This window comes from Euleptes europaea, chromosome 1 (assembly GCF_029931775.1).
Source record: "Euleptes europaea isolate rEulEur1 chromosome 1, rEulEur1.hap1, whole genome shotgun sequence".
NCBI classification, from domain to species: Eukaryota; Metazoa; Chordata; class Lepidosauria; order Squamata; family Sphaerodactylidae; genus Euleptes; species Euleptes europaea.
Window position 1 is genome coordinate 114,087,621 of NC_079312.1, and position 12,210 is coordinate 114,099,830.

The 12,210-nt window shown below is 42.8% G+C and overlaps 1 protein-coding gene across 1 annotated transcript in view; it reads right to left on the minus strand.

Annotated features, from left to right (window-relative positions):
• Nucleotides 1-12,210, minus strand: part of CACNA1A (calcium voltage-gated channel subunit alpha1 A) — a 259,565-nt gene that overhangs the window by 79,845 nt on the left and 167,510 nt on the right. The window contains exons 27-31 of the mRNA XM_056867234.1: nt 9,491-9,631; nt 7,515-7,716; nt 4,978-5,142; nt 4,456-4,566; nt 1,614-1,697 (exon numbers count right to left, since the gene is read on the minus strand). Of these exons, the coding sequence (XP_056723212.1) occupies nt 1,614-1,697; nt 4,456-4,566; nt 4,978-5,142; nt 7,515-7,716; nt 9,491-9,631 (703 nt within the window). The remainder of the gene's footprint in view (nt 1-1,613; nt 1,698-4,455; nt 4,567-4,977; nt 5,143-7,514; nt 7,717-9,490; nt 9,632-12,210) is intronic.

The following is a 12,210-nucleotide window of genomic DNA, read 5'->3' on the forward strand; positions in this document are numbered from 1 at the left end:
TTTTCCCAAATGTGACAAAAAGCGGACTGATTGTTTGGAGTCAGGATAAAGCAGGGGGCCTTAAATTCTTCCTCCCTTGCATCATGGTCCTGATTTCAGTTGGGATCTCTCACACCACCTATCAGGAAAATAAACCCGGGTGCTCCATACTTGAATCTCCCAGCACCTTGTGTTCTCAAAATGGAATGCCAGTCCTCATACAGAATCTCCCCCTTTTGGCTTCAAGAGGACAAATTCTATTCATTATAGATTCTTTCCTCTCTGACGAGGTTTTTGCTTCTGTAAGCAATCTCCTGGAAAGTGCCAGAGAATCTGACCATGTAGTTGACACAACCGGGCCACTCCACACATTACAACAAAGGCAGATGCACATAAAAAGATGGGTTGTATATCAACTTCTACCCTGTAACATGTGAGTTGGTGGGGGGGGTATGTATCTTTCCCCCCCTCTACATATAACCTGAAGGAACTAAACAGTGCTGATGTAGCAATTAAACACTGCAGATGGCTATGATTGGTCCCAGATCTCTGACACGCATGTCTGTGCTGTAGACACACTAAAAAAAGTGATGCGCACCCATCTTGTTAACAGCATAAAAGCGTCTCAATGTTTCCTAAACTTCTGATCAGTGAGTTAAAACTGGAGGCAGACTCCATTCTTGCATCCACATTTCAGAATGTGCAAGGCCTATCTTTCTACAGAAAAACATATTCACTGTGTCTCAACACAAGTCACTGTTCTGGTCATGTAGAACAGAGACTCATGCAAAAGGCAATGCCCTGCCTCTTCTGAGATTAGATAATTCTGCTGTAGCTCTACGTTAGGAATGACTAAATAACCCCATCACATCTGAAGCAAAAACGTGGCAGAATATCTTCTCCCAGAAGAGAACGATTGGAAGGAGGCAAGAACAATGCCTCATGCATAGTTGCAGCTGGCAGCCTCCTCCGTGGTGGGTTCCCTGGGCTCACGGGAGATTTAAATTTGTTATTTATTTATTTCTCCCAGTTCTCTTGTGGCACACCAAGATGCCACACTGGTGATTACTGAAGTAGATACTAATTCTTTTCATGTGTACTCACGTCTGCTATAATGTGTGAAATGGCCCTCAGCCAAACGGCTGTAAGGTTGACGGCAAATGCCATGCAGAAATGGATACAACTTTAGAACCTTCTCACTAGAAAGCCTCTGGGTTAATGCTGGAGTAAACATCTTACTACAGTGAGGATGGCTTCATGCCAACGTTAACGACTTGCCTCAGGAATTCTGAACTTATGCCAACATAAAGGCCTTCAACAGGAAGAGTTCCCATTGACACTGTAGCAAGCCTTTCGCTGAGCAACAGGATTTAAATAAATACCAGACTTTTATTGAAGTGAGGTGTCAACATTTTGGAGAACCTATTTCTGGAGAAAAGTAAAACTCTTCCTCTTCTCCTCCCTAAATAACTAAGGCCACTTGGACCTCCTGGTACAGATATACTGTCCAGCCTCTACCCTAGTTAAAGACCCAGTTCAATGGGATGAAAATGTCATGTTTCAGTTCTTGCCCCCACTCCCTGCGGAATGCCTCCCTCCCCCGAATGTCATCCCCACCACAGTTTTGAACTTACCCCAAACTCTGTCACTAAGATGTCTGTGATGCTACCCAGAACTGTGACAAAATCAAAGATATTCCAGGCATCACGGAAATAATTCTATAAAGAAAGAACAAAACAAAGGACGAAAAGGAACAGCCACACAGCAGCAAACAGGTGACGACATTCAATCACAACGGAAGCAACAGCAACGAGAACAAAGAGGTCTCCACCCTGACTACTGCCCTTGGCCAGCCCCAGGTTACCTTTTAGGTCCACTTTGATTCTTTTTTATGGGGTATTGTAAAAAGAAATGTAGTGACTTATTAGGGAGTTACTTCTCTAGACTACATTTTCTTTTCCTGAAATGGGGACCTGGCTTCTGATTTACGAACCTGAGCCCACATTCAAAGGCTCACGGGATCTTACTCACTGGCCATGAGCAAGCTGCAGGCTGACCAAAGGAATGTCTGTTTGCAAGATGCTCTCTGTGATCATCTGAAGCAACAGCATTTCCCAGTGAGAGCAAGGGCTGGGCCAGTCTCAAGCCAAGAGCCAGCTGCCATGTTCCTTTCCACTCCCCCGATTACTTGCACGAATATCAATAAAAATAAATATAACACAGATGAGTCTAAGAATATGACTGCACCTGGGGGAGGCACTCTTCAGCTGGGTTACTTGTTGAAGAGAAAGCCAGCTGCTGTTGCAAGCGGTAGCAATAGCAGAGCTGTTAATAAGTGGATTGATTCGGCTCACAGAACTCAACCAATGGCTTGGGTTGTATCAAGAGAAAGGCTTCGGAATTAACAGATTATGGAAGGACCCGTTGTCAGCAACTAGTTTTGGTGGAGAGCCCTTTTGACAAGGAACTGTGGCCATTCTCATTTTAGCAAATAATAATAATAATAAGAGTTGGTTTTTATATGCCGACTTTCTCTACCTTTTAAGGAGAATCAAACCGGTTTACAGTCTCCTTCCCTTCCTCTCCCCACAACAGACACCTTGTGAGGCAGGTGGGGCTGAGAGAATTCTCAGAGAACTGTGACTAGCCCAAAATCACCCAGCTGGCTCCTTGTGTAGGAGTGGGGAAACCAACCCAGTTCTCCAGATTAGAGTCCACTGCTCCTAACCACTACACCACGCTGGCTCTAACAAGGTGGCTAACAAAAGCATTTTTTGTTAGCCACCTTGAAGTTTTTAACAGAAATGTAGGGTATAAACATTCAACCAAGTAACTAAATAAACTCCACAACCCTCAAATGGTTTATTGCCAAGACTCATTGCCACAGACACTACTCAACAACATCCTTCTTTTCCCTCTGGGGTTGGCAGAGAGTGGACAGGAAAGAGATGGCACTACCTAGGAGGCTAGCTCTCACCCAGGCTGCCAGCTGCTTATTCCAATACTGGAGGGAGTCTTGTATCTGCCTTTTTCTTGCTATTTCATTTGCCCCACTCAAGGGGACCAGCCTTCAGTATGGATAGACACATGCCTTGCTATTGCAGCTACTCTCATAGGGCTGTAATGCTTGTAACAATAAATGTTATTTGCAAGATTTATACCACCCAGCAATCACCATCTCCAGCCATGGGTCTGGCACAGGCCCAAATGTTTTTTTGTTTCCAAATCCGAATCTTTCAGGAAGTTATGAGTAGTGGAGGATAAAAGCCTTTTCATCTGAGTTGGTTGTGAGGAGTATGCAGCTTCCCATATTGGAAGCTAAGCGCCCTAACAACAATAGAAATAGCAAGAGACTTGTAGAATCAGGATGGGCCTGATGGATGATCTAGTCTGGCACCTGCTCGGTGCAGGACATCCAAAGCTAGAGTTATCAATGGCAAATAGCTGTCCAGCCTCTGATCGGAGACCTCCAGCAACCTGTGTGAGAGAAACCGCCCTCTAGGTAACTGGTTACATGCCCTTATCTTCAGGTAGGTTCTCCCAATGTTCAACTGAAATCTACTCTTGTATAAAGAACATTAAATCCGGTGTTCAACTAACCTTTATCCTTCCCCATGTAAGCCTTCCGTATTTGAAGAGTGCTATCTACCCTCTCATTCCTGGCTTCACTTTTCCAGATAAACTGATCTGGTTTCTTTAGCCTTTCTTCACTATACTTGTTTTACAGTCCCCTGAATGCTGCCCTTGTCTAGACCCATTTAAATTTGCCTACTTCCTTCTTAAAATGCAGCACCTAGAGCAGCCCAGTACTCCAAAAGTAGTCTAACTAGTGCAGTTTATTTCCCATAAACAATTACTTCCCCTGAATTGGATGCTATGCTTTTATTAATGCAGCCTAAAATTACATTACCCTTTCTGGAGCCAAATAACACTGTTGGCGCATGTTCAGCTTGTGATCTACTACAATTTCAAGATCATTTTTACATGTGCTACTACCTAGCCAGTTAACCCCCATTTGATTATTTTTGCCTAAATGCAAACTTTGCATTTGTTTCTGTTGAGTTTCACTTTGTCAGCTTCGGTCCAACTTATAAAGATAATTTTAAATTTTATTTCTGACTTCTGAGGCTACCTTTCCCAGTTTTGCGTCATCTGCAAAGTTCTACTCTTTGTACTCTTTAGCAGTTATTCCCTGTGTCCTCTAGGTAGAAGTGTTGAAAGTACTGATAATTTCTGACACTCCCTCATGGTGGAGGCATTCCTTACTTTCCTTGCTCCCAAATGAGATGCAATGCTTGAGGGCCCTGTTGAGTCATGTGGTCAGGCAGAAGTTTGAGATAAATAAATAAATGATAACGAAGGCACAAGGTATTTTCTTTCTTCTTCCCATTTAACAAGGGAAGGGTTATGTTTCTCATGATCCACAGTGCAGACCTTTCTTTATTTCTCGAGAACTCTAGCAAGAGTGATACTTACCAGCACTCCAAAGGCAATGATTTTCAGAACACATTCCAAGGAGAACAGGGCAGTAAAGACAATGTTGAACATCTTAAGTACATTTTCGTATAGGGTTGAGGCATTGTAGTACTAGAGGTAGGGTGGAGAAAGAGTGAGAGAGACAGAGAGAGAGACAAAGCAAGCTCTGTTACTCATAAAGGATGGAAGTGGGGTTAGAATTCAGATACTGGTAGGGTAGGAACACTGTCCCACAGGGTCAAAGAGCCATTTTAGGTTAGGGTGGTACTACAGGATCCAGATTAGTTCCTTCTTCAGGATCATGACTATCCCCATTGAGTCAAGAAGAGGCCAATGGGATCTGGTTTTTAGGAGTTTGAAGGACCCCAAATAGCTATGAATGTGGACAACAGTCAGCCAGCTTTACAGTATTCAGAATGACCCCACAGTATATGGCCAGGTAAGCCCCACAGGATGTGCACCCCATGGATCCCACACAGATTCACAGCCTGGCTTACTCACAGTCACTTCTCTCCTACTTACTTTCATCATTAAGACGATGGTGTTGAGGGCAATCATGGCCATAACGGTGTACTCGAAGGGAGGTGAAACCACAAACTGCCACATACGATACTGAAAGCTCTGCTTGTTCTGGGGCATGTGCCGGGTAAGGGGCTTGGCGCTGATGGCAAAGTCAATGCAGGCTCGCTGTGAGAAAAGGACAGCACATCAGTGAAGAAGGTAGGGGCTTTCAAGAGACAAAAGATGCTGAGAAGAAAAAGCAGGTGTGGGTTCCTTCCTACCTTGGAGTCTCTGACTCTGAACACATCTCTTTAGAGGTTGCTTAGTGCACAACATTTCCCCTCTCCCTCTAGTTCTTGCTTTCTCTGATCAAACAAATGTCCAACTTAATTTAGAGTTGAAAAACAATCAAATTGTCTTGTGGCACCTTAAAGACTAAAACCTCTATTCTGGTATAAGGATCAGAAGTACTTTGCATTTCTGCAAGGATACATTATCCCTGGGGACAGTGTAGATCCAACTAAACATTTTTTATTAAGACTACCAGCGTGTTTAGCGCTGTTCAGAACAAACATTGCAGCAACAGGAAGTTTTTACATCTGATAAATCAGATATTCCTGCAGGAGATTCCCAACTGGTACAACCTATCGCTATAAGATAATGGAAGTTTGCATTAGATATTAATTCTGGCTCCAAGTTTGTCCACACCACTATCTTAAGATGCCTGCATATGTAATAAGGGAGGGAACACATGTGTGGCTATATCTTAGGGAATAGTGTTCTTTGGATTTCCTTTCAGAATTTGCCATACACAAGCCTTCCAAAGGAAGAAGATGCGCATCACTCTTTTTAAAGTTGGCATTAAGACTTTAGTATGTGCATTTAAGTTTCCAAAAGTGAATGGGGAAGAAATTCTCAAGGAATAGATCCACTGAAATCAGAGGATAATAATAACAATAATTGCCTATGACGTTTCTAGGCTCATCTGAGTACAACTGGTAAATTCTAATCTCAAAGGGTAATTTCTATTCCCTCAATTAAACAGGTTCAGTGAGATTTGCTTTCCATAGGATCCTCAGCTGAATAATCATATGCCCTTCCTTTGAGAAAACACAATGGTTTTCACTAAGGGCAGATAGATGAGGTACACTGTGACTGTTTCCAGAGATCAGGAACAGAAGGGATCTACACAGAAGTAGAAACAGAATCTTCTTTCTTTTATAGACAAAGGAAGCACAGCCTATTCACATCATCTCAATCACACATTTTAGGAAATGCCAAATTCTCTCAACCTTATAGGTTGCAGCAGCAGATGATATTGCCAAATTCAGGTGGCACATCATGACCAAAATATTATGGTGTAGGGAAATAACCAAGGATTATCGATGATGGCTTTGCTTAAAAGTGTGGATTTATCTTATCTGCAGATAAACCTGACATTTCATTTTATTGATAAATATATGTTCTGTATATTGAGTACAGGTTTTTTTTTTTTTTTTGCTATCAAGTCACATCTGACGTGTGGTGACCCCGGTGGGGTTTTCAAGGCAAGAGACATTCTGAGGTGGTTTTTGCCTTTGCCTGCCTCCACATCACAACCCTGGTATTCCTTGGAGGTCTCCCATTCAAATACTTACCAGGGTCGACCCTGCTTAGCTTCTGAGATCTGATGAGATCAGGCTAGCCTGGGATATCAGGGCAATGCTCTCATATATACTTGATAAAAAGTCTTTGTACTGTACATTTTTATTATTCTAATAGTTTTGTTAATTTTGTAGAATGTCTTCTGATGACAAAATGTTTTGGCTTCTGAGCATTATTTTCTGCAGGTCTGCCTTTGCAGTTATTGCTAGTTGACTTTTTCCTCAGAAAAATTTCATTACTAAAAACTGCGTTCTCAAACTGTTAGAATGTGTGTGTGTGTTCATGTGTGTGTGTAAAACACCTCACACACTACCAGACAGATCTGGTCTGTATCAGGACTCAGAAGGAAGAGAGCGGACTGAAAAGTACCCACCTCTTCGTCCTTGTTTTCGGAGTTTCTTCAAGAGCAGCCTACAAGATCCTTTCTCCCCAACTTTTCTCACAGTTGTCTTTTAATCTCCAAATTATGCCCGTTTCCTATTCCTCTCTTGTACTTTTCAGTTTGTTAACAGGACTCAACTCCTGAGCTGGTTATTGGCCTCTATGTCTGGCTGGAGGAGGGCTTCAAGTCAGCTACTAAATAGGCATACCTACCCATTGCTTCTGTTCCTATATCTCCAACTCACTTGGGCCCACCTCCAACTTCCTTTATCCATTTCTCCCAACATGGATCTCATTCCTGTTGCCCATGGCCTCAGTTCAGTGGAGATAACACCCTCAGTCTTACAAAATCACCTCTCTCCCTGTCCCAAGCCATCAGAATATCCTTCTACCCAGCCACAATTTTGAAACTTTCATGCAGAAATGGAGGTGAATCTCTCTGGGCTTAAAATAATTCCCACTATTCTTTGTGAAAACAAAATTTTCACTTGATGTTGCCCCTGGCACTTTGCCCATCCCAACATGTGCCACACCTCATTCTTCTCCAGGCTGTACTCTTCCATCATCTTGTCCCCCTGCTCCTGGAAGGTGATGATGATTAAGGCCACAAAAATGTTGACAAAGAAAAATGGGAAGACCACAAAGTAGACCACATAGAAGATGGACATCTCCATGCGATAACCAGGGCTGGGGCCCTGATTCTCATATGTAGCATCCACTGAGTTCTTGAGGACTCTGCAGAAAGGACAAAACAAGGAGAGATGGAGATAGGAAAGAGAGGGAAAACAGAAAGAGCCACATGAATGACCCATCATGCTCACTATCCTACCTGTAACAAGATTGGCACCTGAGGTATCTGAGATAGGTCTGAGATGCTCAAATGTAAGAAAACTGTGGCAGTATGCTCTACAAAGGTCTTTCTGGATACCTACTATGCAAGGGATATTTATAAACCAGATTTGGCTTGTTAACCAAATCTGGAAATATGATTCCTAATTTTTTATTCTTATCCTTCAGAGACTAATAAAACTGATTTCTGAGTGACAGGAATTTCAGAAAGTCTCAGCCAAAAATTCTAAAACATCAGCCATATAAGTGGCAGCTAAGAGAATGAATTGCAAGTGGCAGAGAAAGATGGGTAGAAAGTAGCCCCACCTTTTCTTTTGCGCGAGGGGCATAAAGAAAGAGACAAATGCTCTTGTGTTCTCTGGATCATTTTCCTGTGTGATTGTTCATATAACCATTGGTACTTCTGAAACTGAGACACAGTCTAACAATTTTGCCCCCCAGGTGGAAGCAACCCCCACTATTTGGCGCTGGAGATTCGGCACTGCCATCTGGCACTGGAGTATAGTACACAAAAACCTGATTATATAGTTATGTGTCACAAAATCAACTGTTTCTGTGGTTTAGGTGTTACTGTTATTTTGCCTATAAGGAACAAAACTCACCACCTGGATCCCACAGAGTTACTAGAGCACTGGAAAGAATGGGATGGGCATCCCAAATGCCTTAACAAATGGGCCACCTTTTCAGGCCTCCTGATCTAACAAATCTGCTCAAGTTCCTACACAAAAACGAAAAAGTCCTGACCCACTTGAATCATAGGTCATTTATGCATGGGAGTTTTGCCTGAGCTTCGTTGTTCGCTGGACCCACACTTTCCTGTTGCGAATCTATGCACCAGCAGTCTTCAAGCTCAAATCAGGAAGCATTGGAGTCTCCGCCCCTTGAAACACTGCTTTGTAATTGGCTGTTGTGCTCTCTGTGAGAGAAAAGCCCCCCCCCCCGGGAAACCCAACTGCCCAGTTAAAAAGCATTAAAAAAGCAAAAAACACGGAAATTTCTAAAAGGAAAGCAAGTCTCATTTTTAAAATCCTCTTCTGCTCAGAAAGAACTCTGAAGAAGCAGGAAGGATTTGAATCCCCCCCCCTTTACATGCTGCTTTGTAATTGGCTGTAGTGCTGTGAGAGAAACATCACTCCTGCAAGCTTCCGTGTCCCATGCTTTGCCTTGTGCATCGGGATTTCACCCGGGCTGATCTCAGAAGAGATTGAAGAATCAGGTTAACAGAGGAACGGGTATCCCGGGATTTGCGAGGGCTGGCCGTGAGGTCATCTCTAACAGATGGAAAACTCATGCATAACTTCAAGGAACAACTGAGACAGACTGGGGGCAAACATGAGTGAAAGTACCCATGCATAAATGACCATAATCTTCCAATCAAAACATTCTACATCCTCATTTGAATTACAGATTGACCACTTTCAGTAATCTCCTGTCAGCATAGTAAGAACAGAACACATACTCCTCACTCCTTCTGGGATGGTGCAAGGGCAAACTCATCTCTGACCAAAGTTGCTTAGGGATGCAACAAGTCCATCAGAACCATATGTGTTTGAGCAGACTAAGCATTAATCTAATCCCCTACTCCATCTCTAACAACAGCCAGTCAGATACCCCATCACCCCAGTTTACTGGTAGAGCTCCGTTTTCTTGAATGACTTACTGTGGCCAGCCTTCTCCTGTAGATACTGTGAAAAGTGTAAGGAGCGCCCACAACACGTTGTCATAATGGAAATCATATTTCTTCCACTCTCGTTTCTCAGCCTTCACTTCATTGTTCTTTTCATAGACTAGGTACTCTCCCCTGAGGAAATTGAACACAACAAATATTTAGGGGCACACTTAAGCAGTGATCTTTGGGGAATGCAGTAAAGCTATGCAAGTGACTTCTCTTCCAGTGACTGAATCTCCAATCTGTGTGCCTGAATGGATAATCAGTAACTTTTATTTGTTTTACAAGATTAAATTTAGGAAGTTAACTCTATTGGAGCTGGCAGTCATACTGCTTGGGGGATGATCCCTGGATTCCTAGTCAGGGGTGACACAATATAACATGCTTCACCACCAACCTGGGATTGAAGTGTGTTCTTGGGAGAAATCCTCCTACAATATCTGAAATAGTATTGTGATGGACAAAGAGGCAGCTGCCACTCCATTAAATGGGGCTGCCAGGACAACCAAGATGGTGCCTGAAGTCTCTCAGGATGAGGAAATCTTGTGAGAGCTCAAGGAATGCTACAGGCCATATATGACTTGCCACACGCTATTTAAAGAGGACTGGGGAGAGGCTGAGGGCAAAACAGATCCATCTCTCATTCAGCTTGACAGGAGGGTGAGAACAGAGAAGAGAAAATGGGTGTCTGTCTAATTCCCCCTTATTGGATGACAAAGGGAGCCACAGGGACACCAGGTGGTCCAGAGCATGGTGGCTAAAAACAAGTACACATCTCATTGGACTTAAGTGGGGATGACCCACCTAGCTCCAACATGATAGATCTAAATCGGGTCAATTTCTAATTAGATTTATCCTGATTTGAACCAGATTAGGAATGGACTCAGTGATACTGCATGGGGGTTAGTGGGTAAATTATAGTCTTCTAATCAAGACACCAGTTTCTAATTGATCTCATCTCCATATACCTCAGGAGGATGCAATCACTATGACAGTACTGTGGTAAAAAATGACGCTAAGGGATGGGCATGCTAAGATCAGGTGGGCACTAACGTCAGGATGGTATATGGGTGCAAGGGTGCTTAAAAAGGTATAAGGCAATTTAGTCCCAAATTTAACATAACAGAAAATGTCCTTGTGTCCTGGGAAACAAGACCATATACATAGAGATCTTGGTATTTAACAACGTATGAACACATTATAGGCCACATAAAACTACAACATCCAGTTGCCATTGAAGCATTAAGGTGTGTTTTAGATGAGAAGCCGTATTGTTGGTAGCAGCAAAACAAAAGAGGAGTTCAGTGGCATGTGATGAACTGAGCTCTGACTCATGGAAGTTTGTACTGGAATAAATGTTGTCAATCAATGTACTGCTGGTCTTTTTTATTTAGCAGTGAACTTGTTTAGGGTTACATGGAACCCATTTGATATCAAGATAGGATCGTACATCAAGATTTAGGAAAAACATTCTACTGCACAAATGTTTTAGGATTATAATGGAAAAGCTTTTCAAAACATAACTTTTGAACTCAAAGATGTATCAGGACCAAACCAGATGAGATTCTGGAAAATCTGTGGTTGGATCTGTAGCATGATTTCCTGTGGCAAACAGCAGCTCCCCAATTTAAATTGGAACCATGAAAGACGGTGTGGTGTAGTGGTTAAGAGTGTTGGATTAGTATTTGAGAGAACAGGGTTTGAATCCCCACTTGTGCCATGGAAGCTCCGCTGGGTGACCTTGAGCTAGTCATACTCGGTCAACCTAACATATCTCACAGGGCTGTTGTGAGGATAAAATGGAGGAGAGGAGAATGGTGTCAGCCGCTTTGGGTCTCCACTGGGGAGAAAGGAAGGATACACATGAAGTTAACAATTAATTAGTTAATCAATAGGCAGGATATCACCCTGAGTTACTTTCCAAGTTGGTGAAAACATATAGTTTGCTAGTAAGGGGCCAATATCAAATCTGGGGAAGCACTTGAGATCGGGAAAACAATGCCAGGGGAATTGGTTCTTGTAGGTTATCCGGGCTGTGTAACCGTGGTCTTGGAATTTTCTTTCCTGACGTTTCGCCAGCAACTGTGGCAGGCATCTTCAGAGTAGTAACACTGAAGGACAGTGTCTCTCAGTGTCAAGGGTGTAGGAAGAGTAATATATAGTCAGAAAGGGGTTGGGTTTGAGCTGAGTATTGTCCTGCAAAAGTATTGTCCTGTAAGTATCAAGTTGATACTTACAGGACAATACTTTTGCAGGACAATACTCAGCTCAAACCCAACCCCTTTCTGACTATATATTACTCTTCCCACACCCTTGACACTGAGAGACACTGTCCTTCAGTGTTACTACTCTGAAGATGCCTGCCACAGTTGCTGGCGAAACGTCAGGAAAGAAAATTCCAAGACCACGGTTACACAGCCCGGATAACCTACAAGAACCAATGAACTCTGACCGTGAAAGCCTTCGACAATATTTGAATGCCAGGGGAAATTCCCCCCATGCCATAGTCCCAATCAAATTCCCAAGGGTCCCATGACTATTTACCAAGAAAAATCAGGCTGGATATCCAGTTGTTTTTTGTTTTTGGCCTGACCTTTACAGGTCGTTAAATTTCATAGAGGTTTATTTCCTAGTATAGCCATAAAATTTCAGTTCCCATCCATTTGGAAATCAAGAGACTACAAAATGGACTGTAGTGGCGGAAACTGCTT